Raw genomic sequence first — 21,895 nt, forward strand, 5'->3', positions numbered from 1 at the left:
TCAGCATCATTACAGCAAAAATTTCTTTGAAAATATTAGATCCATAAATAGTGCTTTAGCATTTGCCTCTATGGGAGCAAACATTACTCGACCTCCATATTGTTTCCGAATTCACGGATCAATTTGTCACAGAGCTGGAACACTGCACCCAGAACAGGGACAAAACAGACAGTATGCACAATTGTATATTTTAGATCCCTCTGAAGCTGCAGAGCAAAGAATGCAAATTTCAGTAAACATAGGAATCAATCCAGATCTTATGACAATACTAAGCACACTAATGGCAGAAAAAAATCCATTTGCAGAGGCATGAAAAATGTTGTACCAAGTTGAAAAAGAATATGAAGAGGATGCCGCAAGAACTGGAAATGTTATTAAGGAAGTGTCCATCACAATAGTGCGAGATCGCAGAAGTGACCAAAGACGCTACAATGCACCAAAACATAATGACGTTGCATTTATTTTTCAAAATGATGATGGCGAACCTCCTCTTGAAAGAGATCTTCTTATACACTGCAAAGCGAGTGCAGATGATATAAACCAAAGAAGAACTCAAAGAATTAGTGTCCTTTACCCAAATCTAGAACCCATGGTTTATCCATTGCTCTTCCCTTATGGTGATCAAAGTTGGGGGACTGACATACCTTTGCAACACAGACCACAAGCCTTAGTAAGTTTAACAAATCAAACACGAAATCCTAGAATTAGAGTCACCCAAATGCAATATTACGGGTATCGTCTTTCCATCAGAGATGTTTTTAACCCCTTCTTAAATGCTGGCCGTTTTAACACAACAGTATATAGTTGATGCATATGTCAAAACTGAATCCAACAGACTAAATTTTGTACGACAAAATCAGCCAAGGTTGCGAGTAGAAAAATACTCAGGACTAATGGACCATTTAGTTAATGGAGCCAATGAGGTGGGCCTCATTCCTGGAAAAACATATATTTGACCTTCCTCATTTGCAGGTAGCCCAAGAAACATGCTACAAAATTATCAAGATGCAATGGCAATTGTGAGAAAATATGAAAAACCTGATCTTTTCATTACAATGACATGCAATCCCAAATGGGATGAGATTGTTCAAAACCTACAACATGGTCAAACTGCTGATGCACGACCAGATTTAGTTGCAAGAGTATTTAATCTGAAACTAAAAGCTCTAATTGATGATCTCTGTAAAAAACATATTTTTGGAGTACCAAAAGCTATTGTCTACGTGTAATAATCTCCTTTGTGAGGTCTGTTTTGTCTTCAGACACTACTGCAGCCAGACTATGCTGGCTGCTGTCTGCAGAGATTTTCTGACATTTACAATGAATGAATTGTCCATTTGCATCTCATTCGCATTCCATTGTGGTATGGCTTGTTATTCTGAATCCAAGTGCTATGCTGTTTGCATGGACATGCATGAACTTATGACATGCAGGCTAAGTGAGATTGCTGCCTTGTCCTTTTACAGGTCTGTCTCTGATTGGTGCGTTCATCCATAAATGTCACTTCCTGAGTCTGCTTCCCCGCCCAACATTTTGTTAGTCTTTGGACTGCAAATCCTGGGTCAGACTTTAGTTAGATCCTAGTGCATTGAACCCGGCAGGATCCGGGCCTATTTGCACATAGCTAGATTTATTGTATATCATCGTGTATATTGTAATTGGCCTTTGATAGCTGTAATCAGTAGTATATTACATATCAATTGTATTTATCTGTGTATGACTTCTTGCCTGTTCTGCTACTCCTTCTGCCTCGCGATTCTGTGCCTCTGCTTATCTGACCTTGTTGCCGACTTCTTGCCTGAAACTTTACTCTGGGCTTGTCTTACGATTCTGTGCCTCAATCTGCTCGGTTGTTGCCTACCTGATCTGTCTGACTACCCTTACTCTCCAGTGGGCCCTCGCCACTGGAGAGGTTGCCGCTGAGCCTCTGTCAGCAATATACTGTTTGCACCAATCGCTTCACATACTGGTGCCTCTTTGTTATTTTCATTATTGTATTAGTGTGTGCAACTCCTGTTTGTTTGAATACTCTGCCACCAGTGGGCTCCCCCCTGTGGGGCTACCGCCTTGATGGCGTTCGCCACTTTACTGTGCACTAAACATGTGTATTTCTCACAAGAAATAAAGTATACTGACTATGTTATGTCCTGTTAAGGTATTGCTCATTGCTGCATTCGCATTGAGCAATTTCTGTCTGGCAAGTGTGACTGCTCTGTGGATGAATGTCTGTTTTCTCAAAGTCTACTATCAGACATTCATCTGATCTATTGCGGATCTGTTCCTGTTCCTGTCCTGTTAATGTATTGCTCATTGCTGCATTCGCATTGAGCAATTTCTGCTTGTCATTTGTGGACTGTTCAGAGGAGTTGTCTCTCTGTGCTCCACAGCTCCACCTGCTGGCTGGGTTTGTTCCTCCACAGGTGTTTCACCATTACTGGGCTCCTCTGTCTGTACGCTTGTGGAGATCGCCTCAGAGTCAGCGTACGCGCTGTGCGCTGACCGTGGAGATCGTTCCAGCAATTGTTACACTACGTAATAGAGTTTCAAAAGAGGGGATTACCACATGCTCACATACTACTCATTCTTTTTTTTTTTTTTATAACAAATTTTTATTATAGAGTGTAAAAAAGGTACAGTTGTCCTCGCGCAGGAGGCAAGACTCAGGTTACATATCTTATGGTATAATGGTCACATTACAATCACATATAATATTGGTTATCCTTGCCTCTTGGAGCTATAAGATGTCGACACTTCACAATTCTTTTTTCTGTTTTCCTCCCAGACCTCCCTAGCCCCCCCTCCCCCCCCCCCCCCCCCCCCCCTTGTCACCATCTCATTTTAAACTCTATGCGGCATTTCTCTTTAAGGTAGCTTCCCGTGCCCTTCAGGCATACATCATACCTGGAGCCTCTCTCCTATATTTTTAATTTGCCCAATTCTCCGGACAAGTCTCTTTTAGCATACCAAGCTGTATACTTGAATGGAGTCATAATATCTCTTATGTCCTTTGTTGTGAAGGAGTATGTAATAAAGAGTTTCCAAGTCCGAAAAAAACGCGTTGTCATTTTTTCTTTATGCATTTGTGTTTCTATGTTGTCCAAGTGGAACATGTGGAGAAGTTCTTGTTTAACATCCCATGTGGTTGGTGGACTTGCATATATCCATTTATTATATAGCACTTTACGCGCAGCAATGATAATCACATGTGTCAATGGGGGTAAACCCTTTTTCCTTGACCTGGCATCGTTTGATGGGGTAATTGAGGAGTCACTCATAGTAGTTAAAAAGACACAGTTGGGGAGTCAGATCAATCTTACATTTACACATTTCTGTTATATATTTTTGGATCTTTTTCCAAAATAGACTCACTACTTCACAGGACCATAAACAGTGAAACATATTCGCATTTGGGAGTGAACATTTGGGACAATATGGCCGATAATTTGAAGGTGGTGATTTATATTTTATATTGAATGCATATTTAGCGTGGTGGATCATTTTGAAATGAGATTCTCTCCAAGACTCATCTAAGATCAAAGTGCGGACTGTGTTATTTCCTTCTATAATTTGAGAATTAATGTTTTCATTCTGAGTATCTTTAATCCAGGAGGAAAAGTTGTGGAGAGCTTTTTTTTTCTATGAATGGCCTTGTAATCCGTTCTTGGATCTCAGATAAAGACATTTTTGATCTCTGTGGGTTAAAAAAATTGTCAAAGGAATTAACATTCATTTTATCCGCCATATTGTCTCCTAGACCTGACAGGAAAGATTTCAGTTGAGCAAAAAAGAGAAAGTGCGATTTGGGTATGCCATAAAGAGCTCTCAGTTCTAAAAAGTTGTACCATCTATTCTTTTTGAAATACCATAGGTTCCCTAATTTCATGATACCCATTGTTTCCCATGCTAGGAACCCACTATGAGATATGCTGGGGGGGAACCCTGGATGACCCCACATGGGCATATATTTTGACACTGTGGCCGGCTGTGAAAATATTTTCCGGATTTCTTTCCATGAAGCCCAGGTATCCCTGACCATCCTACTGTGTTTGAGTCGAAAGGGAAGATTTTTATATGGAGTGTGAAGGACCGCCATAGGAAGCCAAGGCTCCATGAACGCCCCCTCCAGGGCATAGTTGGAATATATACTGGACTGTCTTTCCCAGTCTCTAACATGTCGAAATAAGCAAGCCAGATTATATGACCTTATATTGGGTAAGCCCAGCCCTCCCCAGTCTTTAGGTAGTTTTAGTTTCTCATACGCTATCCTAACTTTACGGCCTCTCCATAAAAGTTTATTAAAAGCTTTCTCTACTAGCTGGATATCCTTGTGTCCTATTAATAAAGGAATTGTTTGGAGAGGGTATAGTAGTTTGCCGAAGCACATTGATTTTAGAATTGCGGCCCTGCCCATCAGGTTAATTGGTAGGTTCTGCCAGTGTTCTAATTTATGCTTTATATGAGTGAAAAGAGGGGTGTAGTTTAGGCTATATAGTAAATCAGGATCTCTTGTGAAGTTAATACCTAGGTATTTAACCTGGTTTTTGATGGGAATTGGTGGATCTCTCATGATTTTGTGCAATTCTGATCGGCATGACAGACATAGGAGTTCACTTTTACTCAGATTAATTTTAAACCCACTCAGGGTACCCACTTTCTCGATAATATTTAATATTTTGTGAAGCTCAGTGTGTGGTTTGGCCATGAATAGGAGAAGGTCATCAGCAAAGGCAGCATGGGTGACAGTTTCCCTTCCAATTGGTATGCCTGCGATTTGGTCATGTAGTATACGAAGTAAAGGTTCCAGGGCTAGGTTAAATAATAAAGGTGATAAGGGACACCCTTGATGTGTGCCTTTCTCTAAATTGAAACGAGATGAAAGAAACCCAGATGTATACATTTGAGCATTAGGATTGTCTTGTAGTGCCTTTAATAAATTGCAAAAGGAGCCTTGGAAGTTCATTTTGCTTAGGACTGCTTTTAGCCAGTTGCATTTAACATCGTCGAAAACCTTTTCGGCATCTAATAGTAATAACGCATAATATTTACTCGTGATTGGGTACGCTTTTGTATGATCTAGGACCGTTAAGACTTTTCTGATATTCATGACCGCTGATCTATTTCTGATGAACCCCGCTTGGGCAGGACTTATGAGTTTATGTATAAGACCCGCCAGCCTATCGACCATAATCTTTGTTAGGATTTTGATATCCTGGTTTATTAAAGATATGGGCCGATACGCTGCCGGATCTGACTTGTCTTTTCCTGGCTTAGGGAGCAGTTTGATGTGCGCAGACTTGGCCGAAGTAGGCATCTGGCCATCTTTGAGAATAGTATTAAACATGTTTTGGAGAGGTGGTGCAATCTCTGCCTTATGGAGTTTAAAGAACTCTGGGGACAGGCCATCTGGGCCTGGTGATTTATGATTGGGTAGGTTTTTAATTGTTAGTAGTATGTCCTCTTGAGAGATATCTGCGTTAAGCGCGAGTATGTCCTCAGGGGACAGTGAGGGCAATGAGATGTGTTGGAGCATTTCGTTTATTTGGGACGAATGGTCATTTGGGGATGTTTCACTATAAAGTTTGGCATAGTATTGCTGGAACTGATTATTTATTTGTTTAGGATCTGAGAGAAGTTGACCCGAGTTGCTTCTAATTGCAGAGATATTACAGGGGGGGTAGGGGCCTTTAACAATATTGCTGAGTATTTTACTCATTTTGTTGCCATATCTCCTAAATCTAATTTCTTTGTATGTTCCACAAATGTTCTCTTTCGCTTTAAGCCAGGAATCTGTCTCCAATTTCTTTTTTGTCCATTCTAGCTTAGTTACTGGGTTGGGATGGGACTGAAATTTGGCTAACGCTTCCCTGGCTTCCCTTATTGCTTTTAGGTAGTTATTTTGTGCTTCTTTCCTTTTTCCTGTCAAAAAGGCTATAATCCTCCCTCGAAGGACAGGTTTAGCTGCTTCCCAGAATAACCTAGCATCTGTTATATGCTGTTTGTTATCTTGTTTATATTCATGCCACCATTGTTTAAGGAGTTCCGCAAACTGTTCGTCATGATATAATTGTACTGGGAACTTCCACAAAATATCTGTGCCCCTCGGGGTGTATTCTTTTATTGAAAGAACTATTGGGGAATGATCAGAAATGACCATATCTAATATGTCTGAGTGCAACACCCGTGTGACAACTCTGTCTGATAATAGAAAAGAATCTATCCTGGTCCACAAATCATGTGGAGCCGAATAGAACGTATATGATCTCTCCCACGGGTGCAGCACTCTCCAAATGTCACACAGCCGTGCGTCTTGTGCAAACGCCCTAAGATGATCAGCTTTTTTCTGGTAGGCTGCAGGTACTGGGGTTTTTGTGGATCTATCCTCGACAGGATTCATTACCGTGTTAAAATCTCCGCCAACTATCCAGTTGGTTGAGTTGTCTTGAAGAACTAAGCTACTGATTTTCTCCATAAACATTGAATTATCTCCATTTGGCCCATAAACATTCAAAAGATTTAGTATTTCATTGCCCAACTGCATGCGAACTCTCACCCATCTTCCCCCTTCATCTGACTGGTAGTCGAATATTTTGCCCTTGAAATTTTTATGTAGGAGTATAAGCACCCCGGCTTTCCTCTCAGTTGAGGGTGAGCCTATTACTTTTCCCACCCATTGTTTTTTCATATAGTAAAAGTGCTCTGAAGATAAATGGGTTTCTTGGAATAACGCTATTTCCACTCGCAATTTTTTTAGGTGTCGCAAGACCATTGAGCGCTTGCGAGGAGAGCGTAGCCCTTTGACGTTCCAACTGCAGATAACTATAGTCATTTGTCAATTAAGAAGATGTGCCAGAGCCCGAATGCAGCATAGACAATATTGGAAAACAAGCAGCTACTACGACATTTCCCTATGAGATGGTGACACCCCTCCCTGTTGTTAGCTAACCGCTTAACTAAAATACCCCAACCCCATCCCCAAATAACAACTGTTAAACAGAGTGCTAAACTATGGACTTTCATCCTCTACACCTAAATTAACAGGCACCTTAAAGTAAACTAAGGGATGAAGTATAAAAACTAAGATGACTTCACTTCTTCCCCTGGGGGATTAGCGTGGCAGGCAGTTCCAGCTAATAACACGATCCCCCCTCCAACCACTAAAATCCTATCTTCATCTTAACATGTATTTGTTTTCTACGAATTTCTCAGCGAAATAGTTCAGAGATATATTAAGTCAGTTAGAACCTGATTAAAGTAAAGAAACAGCTTATGCAGCGCCCCATGCCACACTAAAAGCTTTGAAGAGGTTCCCTCAGGAGTCATCATCATTGTGATCAGGTGACGTTTGGGAATCTGTCGTGCCCTTTTTTTTAAAGAAGAAGGATTCCGCCTCTTGAGGGGTCTTGAAGACTCTTGTCACTTCATCATTGTCAGTGCACTTTAATATAGCGGGATATAGCAGGGTGAACTTCCACTGTCGGTGGACGCATTCAGCGCAGGCTGCGTTGAATTTTTGTCGTAGTTTTGAGATCTCCAGCGAGAAATCATTGAAAAGTCTAAGTCTATGGCCTTCAAACTCCAGATCTTGACCTTTTAATCGGTATGTACGGAGTATCTCAGCTTTTTCTGCGTAATCTAAATATTTTTCCATAATCACCCTTGGACCTTTTTTGTTAGTGGCTGCTTGTGGTGGACCCACTCTGTGAGCTCTTTCTACTTTGTGTATGCCTTCAAGGTCCAAAAGGTTTGGGATTGATTCAGCGCAGATTTTGGATAATGTTGTTGGTGCATATGACTCCGGCAATCCCACTATGCGCAGGTTGCTGCGTCTGGATCTGTTTTCTAGGTCCTGTAATTTGTCATGCATCTCCTTGTTCTCTTTCTGCAGTGTTTGTATCGATTTGTCATGTGACGCATTATCATCCTCAACTGTTGATATTCGCTTTTCTGCTTGATTTAATCTGGAAGCGTGTGCCTGCAGATCTTTATGTATTTTTTTTAGCGACTGCGTGAGGGCCGCTTGGATCATGGCCTCCAGATCGGGCCTTAGCTGGTCCACCACCGCTTTTGCTAGTTTGGCATATTTAATAGGTTGCTCACCTCCATCCGCTGTGCCCTCCGAGTCAGAGTCCCATTCTCTTTCGTTTGTGTCCTCGGACCAGTCCTGATTGCGTCTGGTGGAGTTGGATCGCCCGCGCGCCTCCTTGTCTTTGGCCTTCGGCGCCATCTTTGGGGCGGGGGTGGCGTTCTTCTCTCGGCGCTCGGCGCGAGTGAGGTAGCAGTCCATACAGCGACCTTGTGTGTCTCCGGGAGGTGCAGTGTTTCGCTGCTAGCCAGGTGATGTAGCGTGGGGCACTTTCTCTGGCATATAGATCGGGCGGAGAGGGGATCTGCGCTGGAGCTCCTAGCCTAGCGTCGTCCTTCCAGGGCGCCGGAACCGGAAGTCGCTCTACTACTCATTCTTAAAGATGACAGTAAACCCAAAACAGAAGAACTAATAGGCAACATTGAATCTGCAGAAATCCCAAATATAAACATCACTCCTCGCTTATATGCCATTGTTACAAAACATATGATTCATGGACCATGCGGACCACTCAATCCTAATGCACCATGTATGTCAAATGACAAATGCACTAAGGAATTTCCAAAACAATTTCAGGAAAATACTTCAGCAAATGCCAATGGATATCCAAAATACAAAAGAAGAAACTCTAACAATACTTCAATTGTTAACGGGAAGCCAATTGATAACCGCTGGGTTGTACCATATAATCCATATCTAGCCCTCAAGTACAATTACCAGAATCAGAATCAGAATCAGAATCATCTTTATTGTCGCCAAGTACACCGATTGGTGTGCCCGGAATTGCTTGTGGTTCACATGGCAAATGGCAGTTCGGGAACATATAACAACGCAAGGCAAACATACAAAGCAAACATTTAAAGCAACAGCAAACATATAAAGCAATGGCAGGATTTATATGTTTGCTGTTGCTTTTTACCACATTAATGATGAAGTCTGCGCATCCATAAAAAGTGTCAAATACCTTTTTAAATATGTGTACAAAGGTCATGATTGTGCAAATGTTGTGATTCAACAAGAAGGCACTTTAAATCATGATGAAATTAAGATCTACATGGATTCAAGATATGTCAGTGCTCCAGAAGCACCATGGTGTTTAAATGGGTTTGAAATGCATTACCAATCACATACCATACATAGGTTAGCGGTGCATCTGACTGATGAACAACCAGTATTTTTCAATCCTAATGACATCAACACAGCGGCCCAGAGAGCTTCAGCACGAAATACTCAATTGACGGCTTGGTTTAAATTAAATCAGGAGCAAAAGCAAGCAAGGAGTACATTATACTCAGACATTCCATTACACTATGTGTCTGACTCTGAAAGCAGTACTTGGAAATTACGTCAGCGGGGTGCAGAAAAAGTCATTGGACGTATGTATTCTGTGAGTTTATCATCAGATATAGAATGCTACTGCCTGCGTCTCCTATTGCTACATGTTTCTGGTGCAACATCGTTTGAAGATCTAAGGACTGTTAATGGAAATATCTACTCCAGTTTCCAAGATGCTGCAAAAGAAAGAGGCCTCATTAATGATGAACAAGTGTGGGAGAACACTTTAGAAGATGCCATCCAATACAACATGCCAAAACAACTAAGAGAGTTATTTGCGTACATTTGCATATTTGCCTCCCTACAGAACATGAATGATCTTTTCATAAAATTTGAACAGTACCTCACTGAAGATATAGTTCACAAACCTATCATCACAATGCTGAATGCACAATATGCCGTTCTATCGCACTACAGGAAATATGTAACATTTTACGACTCCATGGAAAAAAATGTGAGGATTTCGGATTGCCATCTACAATGCCAAAGTCAGACTTATTTGCAGATACCTTCAACCAAGCCTTTGAAAAACAAAAAGCTGAAGAAATGGCAAGTACACTAAACATAGAGCAAAAATCAGCTTTAGAAATTATAATGACAGCGACTGAAAATGTCAATCTTTGCAACCATAGTTTTTTCATAGATGGACCAGGAGGTAGTGGTAAAACATATCTTTAGGGCTCGTTTCCACTAGTGCGGGTGGGCGGGATGGGAGGCGAATCCCTTGAGCCGTGCCATGCACGGCTATGGGATTCACAGCCTCCGCCGCGAATTCTGCGGGGGGGTTTCGGCCGAATTGCTCCCGCAAGCAATTTGGCCGCGGCGCCATTATCCCCTATGACAGTTTCCCAGTGCGCTTCATGTGCGGGGAAACTCTGCGGAATCGCGGCGGAAACCGCGATAGTGGAAACGGGGCCTTACAAGACCCTACTCAGCACAGTTCGTGGACAAGGAAACATTGCACTACCTGTAGCCTCCACAGGTATAGCAGCCAATCTTCTTGAGGGTGGAAGAACATACCAATCCCAGTTCAAGTTACCTGTGCCTATAGTTGAAAATACAACATCAAATGTACGTCTGAATTCTGTTGATGCTGAACTTTTAAGGAACACTAAAATAGTCATTTGGGATGAATGTACTATGGCCCCCTCTGTAGCTCTTAGGGCCCGTTTCCACTAGAGCGAATCCGCATGCGTTGTCTGCATGCGGATTCGCATAACTAATACAAGTGGATGAGACTGTTTCCACTTGTCAGTTTTTTGGTGCGTTTTTCTGTGCAGGATTTTTCTGCACGGTAGGGCCAGCAGAATTCGCCTGCGTGTGGAATGCAGGCGATTCGCAGGCAATGTATTTAATAGGGGAAAACGCACATGCGTTTACGCGAAATCGCACTAAAACTAATGTACATTGAGCCAGGCAGTGACATGGTTAAAATCGCTGATAGCCTGCCTATGCGAAATCGCATGCGAAATCGCGGCAAAAATCGCATGCGGAATCGCATCCGCATGCGATTTTGTCAGCGGTGGAATCCCAGCGATTCGCACCGCACTAGTGGAAACGGGCCCTTAGTGATTGACAGACTGCTTCAAGAAATAATGGACAACAACAAACCATTTGGAGGAAAAGTATTCTTACTTGGAGGAGATTTCAGACAAACACTCCCTGTGGTACCTCACGGTGACCGGACAAAAATTGTTGAGGCCTGTATTAAAAATAATAAACTGTGGACTAATTTCCAAGTACTCAAACTTAAAAACAACATTCGCTCTGTTGACATTGATTTCAGCAACTGGCTGATTAAAGTTGGCAATGGTGATACACCACAGATTGATGGTTTACCTGAAGACATAATTGAAATTCCTTACCAAATTGTATGCACAGGGGATATTGTAAAATACTTTTTTGGAGATAAAATTCCTGTTGCTGAAGTCCCTAAATTAGCAACAAAGTCTATCCTTTGTCCAAAGAACTCTGATGTAAACACCATAAATGAAGAGGTGCTCGACATTTTAGAAGGAGATACAGTGACATACCTCAGCTCAAACTCAATTGATGACTCAAGTGAGGAAGATATTCAAAATTATACAATTGAGTTCCTCAATGAGCTAACCCCAAGTGGTATGCCTAAGCATAAACTCAACCTTAAGCAAGGCGCTATAATTATGCTCCTTAGAAATATAAACACTAAAAAAAGGATTGTGCAATGTGCCTCATTGTCAAACATCTTAAGAACAACCTTATGATTGCTCAAGTAATAACAGGTTCAGCAGAAGGAGATATAGTCTTTATTCCCCGTATAGATTTGGCTCCTTCATCCACCGATTTACCTTTTGTCTTACGAAGAATACAATTTCCTGTAACATTAGCCTTTGCCATGTCAATTAATAAAGCTCAGGGACAAACCTTGGAAAAAGTTGGCATTTACTTGCCAGAACCGGTATTCAGCCATGGTCAGTTATATGTAGCATTATCAAGAGTTAGGAGTTTTTCTGATGTCATGGTGAAGATTGTAGAAGGCCCTGACCAAGGCAAACTATTGGCAAACTCTGATAGAATATTCACAAGGAATGTTGTCCATAAAGAAATTTTATAGAAACTTCACCTAACAAAAAAAAATAATTTTTGAAATAAAATAAAAAGTTCTGATTTTGTATATTTACAATTTGTACAAAAAAAGTTTGCAGTTAAGCAACTTTTATAACTATATATATATATATATATATATATATATATATATATATATATATATATATATATATATATGTATATATATATATATATATATGTATATATATATATATATATATATATATGTATATATATATATATATATATGTATATATATATATATATGTATATATATATATATATATATGTATATATATATATATATATATATATATGTATATATATATATATATATATGTATATATATATATATATATATATATATGTATATATATATATATATATATGTATATATATATATATATATATGTATATATATATATATATATATGTATATATATATATATATATATATATGTATATATATATATATATATATATATATATATATATATATATACAGGATCTTCTCAAAAAATTAGCATATTGTGATAAAGTTCATTATTTTCTGTAATGTACTGATAAACATTAGACTTTCATATATTTTAGATTCAAATACACACAACTGAAGTAGTACAAGCCTTTTATTGTTTTCACATTGATGATTTTGGCATACAGCTCATGAAAACCCCAAATTCCTATCTCAAAAAATTAGCATATTTCATCCGACCAATAAAAGAAAAGTGTTTTTAAAACAAAAAAAGTCAACCTTTAAATAATTATGTTCAGATATGCACTCAATACTTGGTCGGGAATCCTGTTGCAGAAATGACTGCTTCAATGCGGCATGGCATGGAGGCAATCAGCCTGTGGCACTGCTCAGGTGTTATGGAGGCCCAGGATTCTTTGATAGCGGCCTTAAGCTCATCCAGAGTGTTGGGTCTTGCATCTCTCAACTTTCTCTTCACAATATCCCACAGATTCTCTATGGGGTTCAGGTCAGGAGAGTTGGCAGGCCAATTGAGCACAGTAATACCATGGTCAGTAAACCATTTACTAGTGGTTTTGGCACTGTGAGCAGGTGCCAGGTCGTGCTGAAAAATGAAATCTTCATCTCCATAAAGCTTTTCAGCAGATGGAAGCATGAAGTGCTCCAAAATCTCCTGATAGCTAGCTGCATTGACCCTGCCCTTGATAAAACACAATGGACCAACACCAGCAGCTGACATGGCACCCCAGACCATCACTGACTGTGGGTACTTGACACTGGACTTCAGGCATTTTGGCATTTCCCTCTCCCCAGTCTTCCTCCAGACTCTGGGATCTTGATTTCCGAATGACATGTAAACGTTGCTTTCATCCGAAAAAAATACTTTGGACCACTGAGCAACAGTCCAGTGCAGCTTGTCTGTAGCCCAGGTCAGGTGCTTCTGCTGGTGTTTCTGGTTCAAAAGTGGGTTCATGCTTCCATCTGCTGAAAAGCTTTATGGAGATGAAGATTTCATTTTTCAGCACGACCTGGCACCTGCTCACAGTGCCAAAACCACTGGTAAATGGTTTACTGACCATGGTATTACTGTGCTCAATTGGCCTGCCAACTCTTCTGACCTGAACCCCATAGAGAATCTGTTGGATATTGTGAAGAGACAGTTGAGAGACGCAAGACCCAACACTCTGGATGAGCTTAAGGCCGCTATCAAAGTATCCTGGGCCTCCATAACACCTGAGCAGTGCCACAGGCTGATTGCCTCCATGCCACGCCGCATTGAAGCAGTCATTTCTGCAAAAGGATTCCCGACCAAGTATTGAGTGCATAACTGAACATAATTATTTGAAGGTTGACTTTTTTTTGTTTTAAAAACACTTTTCTTTTATTGGTCGGATGAAATATGCTAATTTTTTGAGATAGGAATTTTGGGTTTTCATGAGCTGTATGCCAAAATCATCAATATTAAAACAATAAAAGGCTTGAACTACTTCAGTTGTGTGTATTTGAATCTAAAATATATGAAAGTCTAATGTTTATCAGTACATTACAGAAAATAATGAACTTTATCATGATATGCTAATTTTTTGAGAAGATCCTGTATATACTAGATATAAAGCCTGTTAAATTAACGGGCGCTAGAACCAATGTGGTCAAACTTTAGTAAAAACACACTTTTTCCAGTGCACATCCCTGCAGTTGAAACCTACCTTATAATATTTATCCTTTATTTTCAAAGAGTTTTATTGGTTTTGTTTTAAACAGCAGATATGAGCATAACAGAACATGGTGCGTCAACACAAATTTGAATAAAAACACTTGGGTAGATGTGGACCACACTTCTCATTTTTCATAGCAGTTTTCCAATAATTTTAGAGGAGTATGGGTGCTATTTAGAAATCGTAAAATGAAACCTAGTGTTAAAGGCAGAAAACACACCTTAAAACTAAGGGGGGTAGGGGGGGGGGGGATGATGATGAAACTGTAGGCTAATGATAATATTTATCCTTTAGATATATTTAAAAAAAGATTAATGTTCAAAATTTCATTTACAAAATATTTTTTTTAAATTGATGTATAGAGGTGTAGCGAAAGGTTCGCCGGCGAACGGTTCCATGCGAACATCGGTGGTTCGTGTTCGCCTGCGCCAGGTGAACTTTTACGGAAGTTCGATTCGCCCCATAATGCACTATGAGGGTCAACTTTGACCCTCTGCATCACAGTCAGCAGGCACATTGTAGCCATTCAGGCTACAGTAAGCCCTGGAGCCCCACCCCCCCTTATATAAGGCAGGCTCCGGCGGCCATCACACTCACTCGTGTGCCTGCTAGTGAGAGGAAAGGGACAGCTGCTGCAGACTTGTTCTTCTAGGGACAGATTAGTTAGGTTCTTGGCTGCTTAGTTTGCTCCTGGCTGATTGTTATTGCTTTATAGCACCCTAGCTTTTGTCAGAGCTCATCCTGTACTTTTTTTTTTTTTTCACTGTGTGTCAAACTGACACTTTTGTTGCATGCCCAGCCTTGCTAATTGATAGTGTGTGTGCCACTGCCAGCAGCCCAGCACATTCAGTGACTGACTGCCTGTGTGTGTGACAGGGAGCTGCACATTGTACTACCCAGTACTGCATATACCCAGTACCTGTTGTGTTTACTTAACCCATACCTCCCAACTTTTGAAAATGCCAAAGAGGGACACTTAAGCCACGCCCCCTGCACGGCCTTAAGCCACACCCCTGCTTTTGCAGGAGCGTGACAATGGGAGGGAGGAGGGTGCCAGTGGATTGGGAGAAGGGTGCCACTGGGTGGGGAGGAAGGTGCCCGTGGGGAGGAGGTGGGTGCCACTGGGTGAGGAGGAGGGTGCCAGTAGGTGGGGAGCAGGGTGCCATTGTGGGTGGGGAGGTGGGTGCCCATGGGTGGAGAGTAGGGTGTCCATGGGTGGGGAGGAGGGTGCCACTGGGTGGGAGGAAGGTGCCTGTGGGTGGAGAGTAGGGTGCACATGGGTGGGAGGAAGGTGCCTGTGGGTGGAGAGTAGGGTGCACATGGATGGGGTGGAGGGTGCTACTAGGGGGAAAGTAGAGTGCCAATGGGTGGGGAGGAGGATGCATCTGGGTTGAGAGGAGGGTGCCCATGGGTGCGGAGGAGGGTACCACTGGGTGGAGAGTAGGGTGCCCAGGGGTGGAAAGGAGGGTGCCACTTAGGGTGGGGAGGAGGGTGCCACTTTGGGTAGGGAGGAGGGTGCCACTTTGGGTGGGGAGGAGGGTGCATCTGGGTGGGGAGGAGGGTGCCACTTTGGGTAGGGAGGGTGGGGAGGAGGGTGCATCTGGGTGGGGAGGAGGGTGCATCTGGGTGGGGAGGAGGGTGCCACTTTGGGTGGGGAGGGTGGGGAGGAGGGTGCATCTGGGTGGGGAGGAGGGTGCCACTTTGGGTGGGGAGGAGGGTGCCACTTTGGGTGGGTAGGGTGGGGAGGAGGGTGCCAACTTTGGGTGGGGAGGAGGGTGCATCTGGGTGGGGAGGAGGGTGCCACTTTGGGTGGGGAGGAGGGTGCATCTGGGTGGGGAGGAGGGTGCCACTTTGGGTGGGGAGGAGGGTGCATCTGGGTGGGGAGGAGGGTGCCACTTTGGGTGGGGAAGAGGGTTCATCTGGGTGGGAAGGAGGGTGCCACTTTGGGTGGGTAGGGAGGAGGGTGCATCTGGGTGGGGAGGAGGGTGCCACTTTGGGTGGGGAGGAGGGTGCCACTTTGGGTGGGTAGGGTGGGGAGGAGGGTGCCAACTTTGGGTGGGGAGGAGGGTGCATCTGGGTGGGGAGGAGGGTGCCACTTTGGGTGGGGAGGAGGGTGCATCTGGGTGGGGAGGAGGGTGCCACTTTGGGTGGGTAGGGAGGAGGGTGCATCTGGGTGGGGAGGAGGGTGCCACTTTGGGTGGGTAGGGTGGGGAGGAGGGTGCATCTGGGTGGGTAGGGTGGGGAGAAGGGTGCCACTTTGGGTGGGGAGGAGGGTGCCTGGGCAGAGAGGAGGCAAAAAAAATCGATAATCAAGCCGTGCAATGCTGGGAGTGGGGGCTGCATCATCCTCCCTCCCTCCGGCTCTCTGAAGCTGCCTACTGTGTGTGCCCCCCCCGGGATGCAGAGTTTGCGCAGCGGTGGTCACATACCTGTCCATGCGCTTGTACGGGAGTCGGAACACCGGCTCTTCTCTTCTAGTTCCTGTTTCCTATGACGTCATAGGAAACAGGAAGTAGAATGAAGCCGGCTCCCGTACGAGCGCATGGACAGGTATGTGACCACCGCTGCGCAAACTCTGCATCCCGGGGGGGCACACACAGTAGGCAGCTTCAGAGGGAGGGAGGGAGGATGATGCAGCCCCCACTCCTAGCATTGCGTGGCTTGATTATCGATTTTTTTTTTGCCTCCTCTCTGCCCGATTTTTTTTTTCAGCCCGGGACTTCGGAGGGTGGCAGCGGGATAGGCCCCCCAACCCGGGAAAGTCCCGCCGAAAACGGGACGGTTGGGGGGCATGCTTAACCCACCTCATCACTGCATATACCTAGCTTTGTGTGGAGTGAACCCAGCTCACTGCATCCTACTACTACCTGTTGTGTTTACTTAACCCACCTCATCACTGCACATAACTACCTGTAGTGTTGAGTGAACCCAGCTCACTGCATACACCTACTACCTGTTGTGTTTACTTAACCCACCTCATCACTGCACATAACTACCTGTAGTGTTGAGTGAACCCAGCTCACTGCATATACCTACACCCTGTTGTGTTGAGTGAACCCAGCTCACTGCATCCTACTACTACCTGTTGTGTTTACTTAACCCACCTCATCACTGCACATAACTACCTGTAGTGTTGAGTGAACCCAGCTCACTGCATATACCTACTACCTGTTGTGTTTACTTAACCCACCTCATCACTACACATAACTACCTGTAGTGTTGAGTGAACCCAGCTCACTGCATATACCTACTACCTGTTGTGTTTACTTAACCCACCTCATCACTGCACATAACTACCTGTAGTGTTGAGTGAACCCAGCTCACTGCATATACCTACTACCTGTTGTGTTGAGTGAACCCAGCTCACTGCATACACCTACTACCTGTTGTGTTTACTTAACCCACCTCATCACTGCACATAACTACCTGTAGTGTTGAGTGAACCCAGCTCACTGCATATACCTACTACCTGTTGTGTTGAGTGAACCCAGCTCACTGCATACACCTACTACCTGTTGTGTTTACTTAACCCACCTCATCACTGCACATAACTACCTGTAGTGTTGAGTGAACCCAGCTCACTGCATATACCTACTACCTGTTGTGTTGAGTGAACCCAGCTCACTGCATACACCTACTACCTGTTGTGTTGAGTGAACCCACCTCACTGCATCCTAGTACCTTTACTGTTCAGTGAACCCAGCTCACTGCATATACCTAGCATCCCCCCGAGATGGACAAAATGGACAAACCAGGTAGAGGAAGAGGTAGAGGCAGACCCAGAGGAAGGCCACCAGGCACCGGCAGGTCTGTGCGAGGTGGTGTTGCTGTGATTTCGTGCGGACCTGCCCCAAAATACAGTGCTCAGAAGAAGGCACGTGCCATCACTTCCCAAAATCGTGAGGAGGTGATTGAGTATTTAACACAGAACACCTCATCTCCCGCAGCCACCAGCGCTACAACAAGCACCACATCCGCTGCATTTGACACCTCGGAGGAGTTATTTGGTGGTGGTGGTGGTGAAATCACCGATTCACAGCCACTACTGCAACAACAAGAAGAAGGCGCAGGTACACCACCTCCTACGTCTGAGTTAGGTGGCGATAGTATGGACGTAACTTGTGTGGAGGGGGCTGATGAAACACCTGAAGTTGGTGCAGTTGAGGAGGTGTCTGAGGAAAGTGCAGCTGGCCAGGAGGATTATGATGACGATTATACGGATACCACATATGTTCCCGGTAGAGGAGATGACCAGGGGGACAGTTCAGAGGAGGAGTCAGAGAGGACTAGGAGGAGACGACTTCATGATAGAAGCAGAGGGAGCTCGTCCTCAGAAACAGCTGGGGGCAGTGTCCGGCGCCATGTATCGCCAGCCATGGCCAGACAGCCAACATGTCCTTCAACGTCAGCTGCTGATGCCACCGTAGCGCCATCACCCCAGGGGGGCTCAGCGGTTTGGAAATTTTTTAACGTGTGTGTCTCAGATCGGAGCAAAGCCATCTGTTGTCTCTGCCAGCAAAAATTGAGCCGTGGAAAGGTCAACTCTCACGTAGGGACAAGTGCCTTACGAAGGCACCTGGAGAAAAGGCACAAACCGCTATGGCAAGAACACCTGAGGAAAAGCAGCACCCCTCAAAAGACAAGCCACCCTCCTTCTCCTCTTCCTCCTTCAGGTGCATCGTCTTCATCCACTTTCTCCCTTGCACCTTCACAGCCACCCTCCTCCACACCGCCTCTTCCCTTCAGCGGTTCCTTCTCCTCTGCCCACAGCAGTACCCAGCTGTCCGTGAAGGAAGTATTCGAGCGGAAGAAGCAAATGTCTGCCAGTCACCCTCTTGCCCGGCGCCTGACAGCTGGCGTGGCGGAACTATTAGCTCGCCAGCTATTACCATACAAGCTGGTGGATTCTGAGGCTTTCCGTAAGTTTGTGGCCATTGGTACACAGCAGTGGAAGATACCAGGCCGCAATTATTTTTCACAAAAGGCCATACCCAAACTTCCGTGCAGTTGAGAGGCAAGTGGTGTCGTCTCTGGCACACAGCGTTGGGTCAAGGGTCCACCTGACCACGGATGCCTGGTCTGCCAAGCACGGGCAGGGCAACTACATTACATACACAGCCCATTGGGTCAACCTGGTGACCGATGGCAGCAAGCAGGGAGTACGTGGCTGCACAGAGGACCGACTTGTCACACATCCACGGCTTGCAGGCAGGCCTCCAGCCACCTCCTCTCCACCTGCTATCACCGCTTCGCTGTCGTCATCCTCCTCCTCCTCCTCCTCCTCCTCCTTGGCTGGTGCCGCCATCTCCTCTCCAGCTACACAGCCCCAGCACCCCAGGGCCTATGCTACATGCCAGGTGCGACGGTGTCATGCAGTGTTAGACATGTCTTGCCTGAAAGCGGAGAGTCACACTGGAGCAGCTCTGCTGGCTGCTCTTAACAAACAGGTGGAGCAATGGCTGACCCCGCACAAGCTTGAGATCGGCAACGTGGTGTGTGACAACGGCAGCAATCTCATTGCTGCGTTGAATTTGGGAAAGCTGACACACATACCCTGCATGGCACATGTGCTTAATCTGGTCGTGCAAAGATTTGTGTCCAAGTACCCAGGCTTAGAGGACGTCCTGAAGCAGGCCAGGAAGTTGTGTGGGCATTTCAGGTGCTCTTACAAGGCCATGGCACGCTTTGCGGAGATTCAGCGTAGAATGAACTTGCCGGTGAGACGCCTGATTTGCGATAGCCCGACTCGCTGGAATTCCACCCTGCTGATGTTCTCTCGCCTGCTAGACCAGGAAACAGCCGTCACCCAGTACCTGTATAATTACAGTACATGGACACAATCTGGGAGGATGGGGATGTTCTGGCCCAACAACTGGACACTGATGCGAAATGCATGCAGGGTCATGGAGCCCTTTGAGGAGGTGACCAAACTGGTGAGTCGCGATGAGGGCACCATCAGCGACTTGATCCCCTACGCCTACTTCCTGGAGCGTGCCGTGCGTAGAGTGGTGGATACAGCTGTGGAGGAGCGTGAACAAGAAGAGTTACGGCAGCAGGAGTCGTGGGATCCATTTACACCCGAACCCGATGTTTCCACAACACCGGCGGCAGCACAGAGGGGGGAGGAGGAGGAAGAAGAGGAGTCGTGTGGGGAAGGAGAGGAGTCAGACTCTGATGATGGTGATGATGAGGAAGGTGTTTCTGTGGAGGAGGAAGAGGCGGCGGAAGGAGAACAACCGCGGCACCCATCACAGGGGGCTTCTGCTGCTCCACGTTCCCGTGGTATTGTTCGTGGCTGGGGGGAGGAAGAGGAGTTGCGTCCCGTCACTGAGGAAGAGCAAGAGGAGATGGAGAGTACGTCTGCATCCAGCTTTGTGCAGATGTCCTCTTTCAAGTTGTCCAGCCTGTTGAGGGATCCCCGTATCAAAAAACTCAAGACGAATGACCTGTACTGGGTGGCCACGCTACTAGACCCTCGGTACAGGCACAAAGTGGCCAAACTGTTACCAACTCAACAAAAGGCGGAAAGGATGCAGCACTTTCAGAACAAGCTGTCGATGATGCTTTACAATTCATTTAAGGGTGATGTGGATGTACAACGCAATCAAGGTACCACTGGCAGTAACCCTCCTCCTCCCAAGTCCACGCAGGCAAGGACAGGACGCTCCAGCGATCCCAGGGTGATGTCGGACATGCGGACGTTCTTTTGTCCAGCTCCTCGCCATAATCCTTCCGGATCCGCCATCAAACAACGCCTGGAGCGGCAGGTAGCCGACTACCTGGCCTTGAGTGTGGATGTAGACTCTGCGAAAAGCGACGATGAACCCTTGAAATACTGGTTGCGCAGGCTTGACCTGTGGCCAGAGCTGTCCCAATTTGCCATACAACTTCTCTCTTGCCCTGCCACAAGCGTCCTGTCAGAAAGGACCTTCAGTGCAGCTGGAGGCATAGTTACTGAGAAGAGAAGTCGCCTAAGTCACGACAGTGTTCAGTACCTGACCTTTATCAAAATGAATGAGGAATGGATCACGGAGGGCTACTGCACGACCGAAGACTAAGTCAGTCCCCACATACAGCATCTCTGCCTGCAGGCCGCTTGACTGCCTTCTCCGCCACCACCAACAGGGTCCAGGACTCTAGGCGGATTCCTGAATTTTTAAGGCCGCTGCTAGCAGCGGCCGCTACACTAATTTTTCTGGTGCGTGTACATGTGCCCATCCCCCTTCGTGATCATTACCTTGCCGCGGTGAAGGGGCTTGCGCATCACAATGAAGCAATGACCGCCGGCTATTTGAGTGTCTCGGGCGGGGGTGGCACACAAAAGATAATAAGGTCATTGCTTCATTGTGGTCAGACCAAATTTGATCAGCTGGACAGTTACTGTTCTGTCATTCAGCTACATCAGCTGGGCAAGCATATGGGCTGAAAAGCCACCATCACCTGCACTCTCGTCATGGTGCGCACCAGTCCAGCATGGCCGTCACTACACAAACGGCTGTTTGCAGTCACTGCATACCTTTCACTGCATCTGTGACTGCACATTATACCTGGCAGTCAGTGCATAACTTGCACTTGCATGGATACACTTTTAAACAATTTAAAAATACAACCATCTAAACTTGAACTTGCAAACAATTTAAAAATACAACCATCTACACTTTCAAACAATTTAAAAATACAACCATGTATCATTTTCAAACAATT

At 44.9% G+C, this 21,895-nt stretch overlaps 1 protein-coding gene and 1 pseudogene across 1 annotated transcript; both read left to right on the plus strand.

Annotated features, from left to right (window-relative positions):
• The first annotated feature begins 316 nt into the window (after positions 1-316).
• Positions 317-9,980, plus strand: LOC137526115 (uncharacterized; annotated as a pseudogene).
• Positions 9,981-11,013: 1,033 nt separating this feature from the next.
• On the plus strand, positions 11,014-12,011 carry LOC137526116 (ATP-dependent DNA helicase pif1-like). Its single transcript, XM_068247334.1, is given in 2 exon segments — positions 11,014-11,614; positions 11,617-12,011. Coding segments are annotated over 2 exon segments (996 nt in total).
• Positions 12,012-21,895: the final 9,884 nt, after the last annotated feature.

Source organism: Hyperolius riggenbachi, chromosome 7, assembly GCF_040937935.1.
Source record: "Hyperolius riggenbachi isolate aHypRig1 chromosome 7, aHypRig1.pri, whole genome shotgun sequence".
Lineage (NCBI taxonomy): Eukaryota > Metazoa > Chordata > Amphibia > Anura > Hyperoliidae > Hyperolius > Hyperolius riggenbachi.